We start from the raw sequence: 9,865 nt of genomic DNA on the forward strand, positions 1-9,865 counted from the left end.
GAGCATGCAAGAAGTTCCTCTGACAAATATAGCTCATGTTTAAAAAAAGATTCTTGATTTTAAAAAAGGACTTAATTCTTCTTGGGGATAAAACTTCAGGCAAGATACTGATTCAAGAGAGAACACATAGTTACTTAAGAATTTTCTACTGCTCCTAATCCAGATCTTCCCAAAGCCACTCATTGCCCCTCTACTCTGAGAAGCAGCTAAAGATACACTGGCATGCCTGTAACTTTTACTGTAGTGACACCCAACCACTCATGAAATTCTTGTTCCATATTGTGGCTGAAAAGAAAAATCAATGATGTTTGAGTAGCAAATACACCCAAGGGATGTTTGTTGTGTTTAAGTCAGATCAGTAAACAACAACTTTCCCCTAATCCTGCTTAAGCAGCAGGCTAAGTAACTTTTGAGCTAGGAGCTTTGTTGTGAGCTCTCTTTTCTGCTCCTGAACACCTCAACATAGCCTCTTCATATTGAAAGTGTAGATACCATCTGAAATGGAAGCTGTTTAATTGTTGGTCTCATCACCTCTTTGTCTTTCTTTTCCCAATGACAGCTACACAAGACCAGTTGGCTACAATGAAGAGGAGTGTGTAAGCATTTTCAACAAGGAGACCTGCACTTATGAAGTAGTGGAGAAAGCTGATTACTCAAAAGCTTGTCAAGTCCAGGGATGGGTGGGCTAACAGAGAAGGTTTGGTGATTTGGAGCATATTTCCTTTTTTTGTTTTACGGGTTCTTTCTCAAATTCAAAAACACTGAGAAATGCATCTGTTGAGTGAAATCTACTCAAAGCCTAACACATAAAATCGAACATCTACTCACAAAAGACTCCCTTGGTTTTTCTGCCTTCTGCTTCCCCATGAAGAAAGAACTGACTTGTTCCTTCCTTGAGAGCAGAAATTAAAGCTAACATTAAGTATTCTTAGTAGCTGCTAATTTTAATTCTTCTCCAGTCACACTTCAGTGCCAGGGAGTATATTCTGTTATCTGTGCACAGCTGTATCTTAAAGCTAAAATAAAACCTGATGAAGCATCAGAAATTCATGTGACTTTTCTTCTTTGAGGATGGAAGCCTAAAGAATTAACTTTCCAAAAAGCCATGGAAAAGAAGTGAAAAGCAGCTTTAAAAACTTTCTGAACACTCTCTTCTCTAGGATGATGTCTTGTATGATGATCTTCTATCCTATATGGTTCCCTGGAGCTTGCCCAACCTATGGAATGCAAGAGCCACCAGCTACCCAGTCTAACCCAGCACTATACTTCCATTGCACCCACAGCACAGCAGAACCGTTCCTCAACCTGGGGTTTGGGTAAAAGGGAAGGTCATTTATTCATAGAATCATATGGGTTGGAAAAGACCTTTAAGATCATCAGGTCCAACCATTAACCTAGCACTGCCAAGTCCACCACTAAACCATGTCCCAAAGCACCACATCTACATGTCTTTTACATACCTCCAGGGACTCAACCATTTGACTCAACCATTTCCCTGGGCAGCCTGTTCCAAGGCTTGACAACCCTTTCAGTGACAGAATTTTTCCTAATATCCAATTTAAACCTTCCCTGGTGCAACTTGAGGCCATTTCCTCTTGTCCTATCACTAGTTACCTGGGAGAAGAGACTGACATCCACCTTGCTACAACCTCCTTTCAGGTAGTTTTATTCAGATTAACCCTTAAGAAATTCAAGTTATTAAATTGGCCAATGGACAGGATTGTGGCTGGATGGAGAGACTGATCTGGACTGGGCTCAAACAGGGAAGCAGCTTGGCAAATCCACAAACAATAACTGAGCAGGATACACGTGCTGGTATAAGCTCTCCCTTGGGGTGCTCCTTCATAATCTTTATGGGTACATTTGTTCAGTTGCCTCTTTCCACAAGTGACTGAGCATCCTATGTCTCCATGTTTATTTCCCTGTAACAGAAAGAGCATGTCAGAGCTTCCGTAGTTCCTAATTTCAAATTATGGATCAAGCACACACCTTGTCAGCAGGGTCCTGTCCTGCTGTCTGCAGGGGCAAGGCAAACCTCAGTTTAGGTCAGCCTTGACCACATGTGCTCTGGTAAGCAACACAGAACCCTAGGAATTATGCCCCAGTGATTTATTCCACCTCTGCTTCCCTTTCTCCTTCCCCAGGAAGGCAACCCTGTTGGTTACACTTCTTTTAAATTACCTGCCACATGCCCTCCTGGAAGAGGGCCCACAGTAAAGTACTTCATACAACAGTTTAGAAGCCAAAGCTGCTAACATCACTGTGCAAATAGACTAAAAGTGTCACAAAGCCCATAAGGCACATCAAAAGCAGTAACCATTACACCTACTGGGAAAGAGGTAAGAGGGTAAGATGATCTGAGCTGCATCTGTCCCACTTTCTCCTTTCTAGGCTACCAAAAAAATGTGCAACACCAGTTGAGGTCTTGTGCTCCACATCAGACAAGACACAGGTGTCAACAGGCTGCCCAGGAGCATGCACAGGATTGAGTTGTAACTGAACCAATGTTCGTGAAGCCCAGGAAGATGCTGTATGTAGAAGTTCAGAGCTTAACACCCAAAATACCTTAGTTTGAGAACAGAGGATACCTCTTCCCTTATTATCTTTAGACAGTGGGATTTTGATCACATACTTACCAGAGCTAGCTTGACAATCTGTCTGTTACAACACCCATTTATTTTGTAGTTTACCTCCAAACTCACCCAAAACTGACTGCTGAATTAGGTTTTTCTAACATCTACCCATATCTGGAAGATACGGGACCTGCTTGTGGTGTATTTACGCAGATAGTCAATTATAGCACATTGTGGAACAAGCTTTGTACCCAACTATTTAGGCACACAATTAGTATCCGTCTTGATCAGGTGTCCCTTAGTGATAAGGAACTATTTAATAGAACCAGTCAAAAACAAGATCCAGACTTCATAATTATATTCAGGAAGACTACAAGTAGAGAATACAAAGACTAAGAATATAACAGGAACCAAAAAGCAATGTGCTCTGATAACATTTCTGAAGGCAGTGGTATAAACTTTCTCAGTATTTGCAGAGATATTCTTAGTTCAGTAGACACACCTGCTTCTGAACCCCTGAATTATTCCTTTTCTGCAGTACCATAGCCTAAATTGAAAGTGTTGATGAGTCTGGAATTGTGACCTGCATTTGACTGAAGTTGAGCTTTGCATTTATGGTCTCTGTATACAAGAGGTCAAGTTCTGTGCAGTCTTCCAAAGGAAGCGGCCATTTTTTTCCTTCCTGCCATCTTCCTCCCCTCCTCAGTTAATTCCTTTTCTGCATCACTGAAGTCTGCTAATTTCTTTTTCTCCCGTTGTTCTGTGGGCACCAGTTTTCTGTTCTGCTGCAGATCGCAATCAGATCTCTGCAACAGAACAAAATCCACTGAAATCCATTTGCCCTGAGCTCCTCACAGCGTGCTTAAGTTTGCCAGTTTGAGTACTCTCAGACAGAGTAGAAGCAGATGAGGCATCCCATTACATAATGTCTGAAAATTGTCCAAAGGCTGGGAGCATTATAACTCCTGAGTCATTTCAGATGGACTCTACCCAAGCATCGAGGCCATGAGAGGAAGTTTAAAAAAACCAAGCCATTATTCTATCCTGTATCTTACAGGTGCCATCTGTGTACAGACAGGATTCATGTTCTCAGACATGAATCTTGCTGTTTACAGCTGGTAGAACATTCAGATTCACAGCCTGTCCCAATATCCAACAAAGTGCAAAAAAGTTGGCCTGCCAAGAGGAGATGGGCATTTGTGAGGCCATCCTGATTTGTTATAGTGGAATGGAGTGTGGACAGACAGTTTTGAAGCTTGTGTAATAGTCTTCAGCCTTTTTTTATACAGCATAAAGGAGAGATTTTTCTCCATGTTATTGCCATCCCAGCAGCAGATGCAATTTGCACCCCACCCACAAAGAGGAGCCCATCTTCTTACTACATTTATTTCCACAGTAATAAGCTGCCTTTACCTCAGACTCCAGCTCCCTAATTGGTTTAATCCAGTGCATGTGCAGGCTGTTAGTTTCCTACTTGCCTCTACCTACCACCTTCCTTATTCTAGCACCAAAATTTTGTTTTCCAGTGTTCTGGTTCAACTCATTGTTCTGGATGACCAGCCCCTTCAGCACCTGCCAAGGATGCAGAAGTTGGGTTAGAACCATTTTGGAACTGCATCCACATACTTGCACATACAATCACAATTCACCTACCACAAAGCACATGTGTTTCTTGGGAAAACTGGCTGACAGCGTGACTGCAAACAGAAATACTAACTTGCTGCTTCTATTTCTGCTCCCCACTCTCACCTGCTTGGACAGCTCAAGACTTACCATTCACAAAACTATCTACCCACATTGAGCGACATTGCTTGGGAGACACTGTCCCCATTAGCAGTGAGGCCATGAGCCCATTTACCTCCCTTTGCATGCCTATGCTAAGAGAAAGCATATTTGAAGGCATCTTCTAGTGACACGATGCCTAGCACAGACTCCAGCACTTCAGGAATGAGGCTAGAGGACTTGGAAATACTTTGAGAAACTACTATACCATAGTACATGGGAATTGTAGGGTTGATATTTCTAGTTTGCACCAGAGGATGTGACACAGGAAGGGTAGCAGCATGGATGGAGAGAGACTTTTTACCAGGGCCTGTAGTGGTAGGACAAGGGGTAAAGGTTTTAAACTAAAAGAGGGTACATTCAGATTAGATACAAGGAAGAAATTTTTACTATGAGGGTGGTGAGACACTGGAACAGGTTGCCCAGTGAAGTTGTAGATGCCCATCCCTGGAAGAGTTCAAGGTCAGGTTGGACAGGGCTTTGAGCAACCTGATCTAGTGGAAGATGTACCTGCCCATTGCAGGGGGAGCAGAACCAGGTATCTTCAAAGGTCCCTTCCAACTCAAACCAGTCTATGGATGTCTGTCTGCAGTTGGCTTCCAGGTTCAGTTATAAGGCATGTCCACAGAGAACACCAAGTCTTAAGTAGGTGGTGACCAAAGATTTACTTTCCTTTTTAAGGCTGAGGAGACCTATGCACCAAAATTCCAAAAAAGCCAGCCTTACTGGTACTGCTACATTTTTACCTACTACCTATTTAACCACACTTTAAATCCACCCAAGCACCTTTCTCTACCATCTGCCAAGTCTTGTTACAATATGTGAATCTACCCTGTCTGCTATGCAGAAGTAGGAAAGATTCATTTCATGTCTAATCCAAAAATCCTCCAGGGAGCAGTCTGCTCTTCTCTTGTCAGCTCCAAGTTTCAACATGGAAACAGATGATGTTACCTGTCACATCCAGTTTTGGAACACCAGAAGCACAGCAGCAACTTGGCTCCCTTCTGTAGCAAGGAGTCTAGCTGTGGGAGGATGACAAAACCTTCAAAATGAAGAAAGAGACAGAGCATACTAAGCTCTGCTTTGCTCTTCCCACTTTTGCCAAGTGATGTTTTGTCTTGGCATTTCACTATTTCACCACACAGCTACAGTCCCATACAAAGAATACATCCCCCCACCCTCAAAGCCTTAGATCATAACACCACTAGCTCCACATAGTGGAAAGAAAACATTCACATAAGAGTTTCCTCAATTATCTTGACATGTTAAAGGTTTAAGAGACTGCAGAACTTGGGAGGCAACACAGCCCAGGCAGAGCAGAAGAGGTTGTGTGCTCTCTTCCCCCCAGTTTCCCTCTCCACCTGGTAGCACACAGCTCTCCCACTAGCCCTACTAGAAAGAGAGGCAGTTTTGGATAGCTGGCCCTGAGCCCTCTGCTCCCAGTAATTCTTTTCAAGGCAAGTCTTGAGTACTGGAAAGGCATTCTTGCCCTAAAAAATTAAATCTAGTGCTTAGCCTACCAACTACCAAGTCTTTTAAACCAAACACCAGAACACACATGTCAAATCTGATGGAAGTTTTCCTATCAAACAGTGTTTATCACCTAAAACTTAATGGTTTAGTACCCATTTATGTTTTGTTTCCATTAAGATTTTTGCCCCAATCTTAAAAATAAAATCCAACTTAATCATAAACAAGGAAAGTGCATATCATTTACATTATGCATACCAAAGAAGCTAGAGATTTGAAGCTCACATTCTGCTTCATGCCAGTTTTTTTAAAACTTAGATAAATTCAGTTCATGACAGTTTAGCTTGTTCACTTTGCTCTTAAAGTCATCTGTTGGTATGCAGGAAAGTTTGCCTTGGCACCTTTTGAAAGCCTGAATGTTTCTGTTCAGGTCTATTGTTGTGTGCATGTTTCCCCGGGCCAAGCTGTGGTTTATTTTAGGGTAAACTGATTGGCTTTCATAGGTATTGGCATGAAACTCCAGAACACACAAGTCATATGACTGATCTAAAATACTCAGCAAGATCAGGTTACTTTAACACTTCACCCCACCCCCAAAAATTATGTTTTCACATTTCATTTCTTTCAGCATGTAAGTCTCAACCACTGACCCATGCTTTTTACACTTCTCCAGGGCTTCAGTGCTTTTGCATAGTCAATACTTCAAGTAGATCTCTATTATGGAGCACTGATAAACTGCAGTCCTTTGCCACCATGAGATGATAGCCTTCTTCAAAATATCCCAGTATTTTCTCCACTGTAATTCCAGAGGTTTCTCCCATTGCTGCCTTGGCCTGCCAAAGATGGGGAAAATCTGTAGAGACAGAAACAAGCAGTTTTGTTTAACAGCTGACTACAGTGGCTCAGAGAATATGAAAGAATTCATTCCCTAAGCTGTATAACACAGAAGTCACTCAAACCCATGGTAGCTGGACTGGGCTGAAATACCAGCTTGGTACCATGTAGCTTCCCTAACATGCTATACTGAGCCAAGTTACAGTCTCATTAGAGTACAACAGCTCCCTGGGGCACTTTGCCTCCACTTTTCAGTTCCTATTTTGGGACTTGCTTAATCTCTCTTAAGAGCACTATCCCTTAGTCTCCCCAGGTCCTGTACAGGGAGGAAGCTTCCTGGTGCCTGCAAGGTCTTATTTTATTGGGGTGCTCTCCTGCTCTTGCCCTGCTTCTGGACAAAGGGATGCTGTCCTGTGCACCAAAGGTGATGATCAAGGATAAGTAACCTGGGATCTGGCTTGGTGCAGTATTCACTCAAAATTCTTTAGACTCCTGAAGTCATAGGCTGGATTATTTAACAAAAAGTCTCTTTTCTAGCTCAGTTGTTTGTTCCTATTTGTAGTATTTGAGTGTGTTAGGCAGACTGTTGAACAGGTACATTCAAAGCATAGAGTATTGTTCTTTAATATTAACAGAAAATTATACAAATGGATTAGATAAGACATCAACTCTAACATTATTATGAATCCTGGCAGAGACATTTGTGAGCATAACACCCAGAAGTTCAGTATCTTGTTTGGCTACATGGCTGGCCTCAGGCCTATGTTTTTAGGATATAACTTCTGTTGAGCAGCTGTTATTCCTCATTAACATCTCCCTTCACTTTCTTCCAAGTATCTCTTCTGAAGGGGGACTCTTCTTTTTCAGTAAGAAGGAGTTTGAAAGTTAGAATGACCAAAGTTGTATCAGAAAGAGAGTGGCATGCCAGTATTCTTTGTTTGGTGCTCACTGCCAGTCAAGAATTTCAGAGAGGACCTAAGTTTTTCAGCAAGCCTAGTGGGAAGTGTCAGGAGCTTGATTGAGCAGATTTCTCTAGGTACAGCTGTACATTAGTACAGCTTATTTATCTACACATATGACAGCTCTGAAACTTTCTTTTTCTGTTGTTGCTGAGGTTTGTTTGTATCGTTCTTTTTTGTCACCTAGAAATTCACTACAGTCACTAGACAGTATCCTAGTTCTGACACAGTGCTCCTGTGCTGGAAGGAGAGTATGGACAAGTCAGAGCTACAGAGAACACAAAACCTAGATTCCGATTCAGCTGGCAGACTTGAGCTCCCTTTCTCTTTGCTCCAGTGAGGTTTAAGAATGTAAGTGGCATTTTAGAAGTGTCTAGTCTATCAGTACAGAGAGAAACCTCCAAGGAGATATCATGGACAGGACTGAGTAGTTTTAAGAGTGTTTTTGAACTTGGTAATTCAGGCAGGCCAGTCTATGTCCTTTGATACAGGAGAATAAAAAAATTAATAACACTACTTCAGAGTTCCATTGAGGAAATATATGCATTAGCACCTCTGATTGTTAACAGAGCAAAAACAGGAGTTTGCCCCTTGCAACACAGAGTGAGTTGAGTCAGATGTGATGGCTTGTGAAATCATCATAAGGAATGAAAAGGAAAGTCTAATTCTGAAATAGAGAATCTGGTTCATAGAAAAAAAAAGTAGTGCTGAGGTGAATTCTGTTTGGGAAGAGAAGCAACTTCATAAGCTTTCTTAACAGTAGAAGCATTGATAGGACTGATCTCATGCCTATGGTAACCAACTTTTCTTACAGACCTCTCAAACTGCAGTTTTATGATATCAGTTCCTGGCTATACTGCCCTTTTCCACTGCATTTTTCTTGCCTTTCAAGAATGGAGAAGGCAGATGCCAGAAAGTAAACTCCTAATACTTTGAAGGAAGTCTTTGCGCAGTTGACAGAGGTTTTCAACAGTCCATGCCAGTAACCATACCTCATGTCAACTCTAGGAATTCATTGCTGTGCATTGTATTAGTGCAGCGTCCCTTAACTTTGGAGGTAATAAGCTTTATTTGCTAACCTTACCTCTGCTCAGATCTTAAGGTTATAGTCTTCCTAAAGATTTTGCTACATGCAGGACTACAAGTTCCTTCTGCACCCCTGTCCCCCAAGATTTACAGCCAAACTCCTCAAAGACACTACTGTCAGAAGTCAAGATGAAGACAGAGAAACAAATGTTTGTATGCCAAGTTAGACTGTGCAACACTTCTTCCCCAAAAAAATCCAGCAGCTCACAGCTGATAAGGCCACAGGCATTGGCTGGAAGAAACACAAGTGGTGGAACATGCCCTTCACAATTCAGGAAGCACACATGTAGCTGCTGCCACCCTTCTCTAGCACCAATTCAAGAGAAGGATCCCAGGAAACAGTTCTGTTGGCTGCCTGGATGCTACAGAACACTGACGTCACGTAATTGAATTGCAATGCTTTATTGGTCAGATAGACACATTTGGAAGGGTGTGGATGGATGCAGGATACATAGACAAGACCAGCACCCTGTCTGCAAGAGGCAAAACAGGAGATGCTGGTTTTAGCACAAGGCTTGCTCAATAGAGCTGCTACCAGACTCCTGTGACTTCATAACAGCAGGTAGCTCAGGGGTGCTTGAGAAGGCATCAATACACAATGGTTCAAAGATTCCATTGCCAAGTCTGAATAAAGCCAAGCCCACTATAGCAGGAACATGAGGATGGCAGCTTTGGCTGCTTAAGCCACAGTCTAGCAAGGTCTTATCATCCAGCAGCTGGTCATCTTTGTACAGCTGCTGCTCCTCCCACTGGCCTCTTCAGTATTCCCTCCACCACCTTTTTCAACTCATACACAGTTGTCATCTCTTTGGCCTCAGGGAAGATTGTTGTCTTGTGATGGTGAATCATGTAGACATCCATCACTACCCTAGGACTTCCTGCAGTTCTCTATCACTGGGGAACAGATTCCAGTCCCCTTAGTGAGAAACCTGTACTTTCAGGAATAGCTGAAGTCCAGACAGAACTGTCATTAGATGAATGGATCCAATGGGGACAAGGAGGGGGAAAAAATACCTACAGGGAGCTGCTCTGCTGGACAGACTAAGATCATCATGATCTACACAAGCAGAGCTATTAAGTACTTAATACTTTTGTCTTCCTAGCTAGATATCATCTAGCAGAGCTTTTAACACTGTTAATGAGCATTTGTGTTACTTTAGC

The 9,865-nt window shown here is 42.3% G+C and overlaps 1 protein-coding gene and 1 pseudogene across 1 annotated transcript in view; one reads left to right on the top strand and one right to left on the bottom strand.

Annotated features, from left to right (window-relative positions):
* The window catches only part of MSMB (microseminoprotein beta), a 35,673-nt gene extending 34,984 nt beyond the window's left edge, over positions 1-689 (top strand). The window contains exon 4 of the mRNA XM_072870476.1: positions 560-689. Coding sequence (XP_072726577.1) covers positions 560-689 — 130 coding nt within the window. The remainder of the gene's footprint in view (positions 1-559) is intronic.
* Positions 690-9,207: 8,518 nt separating this feature from the next.
* On the bottom strand, positions 9,208-9,565 carry LOC140655688 (elongin-B pseudogene; annotated as a pseudogene).
* Positions 9,566-9,865: the final 300 nt, after the last annotated feature.

This window comes from Ciconia boyciana, chromosome 8 (assembly GCF_034638445.1).
Source record: "Ciconia boyciana chromosome 8, ASM3463844v1, whole genome shotgun sequence".
NCBI classification, from domain to species: Eukaryota; Metazoa; Chordata; class Aves; order Ciconiiformes; family Ciconiidae; genus Ciconia; species Ciconia boyciana.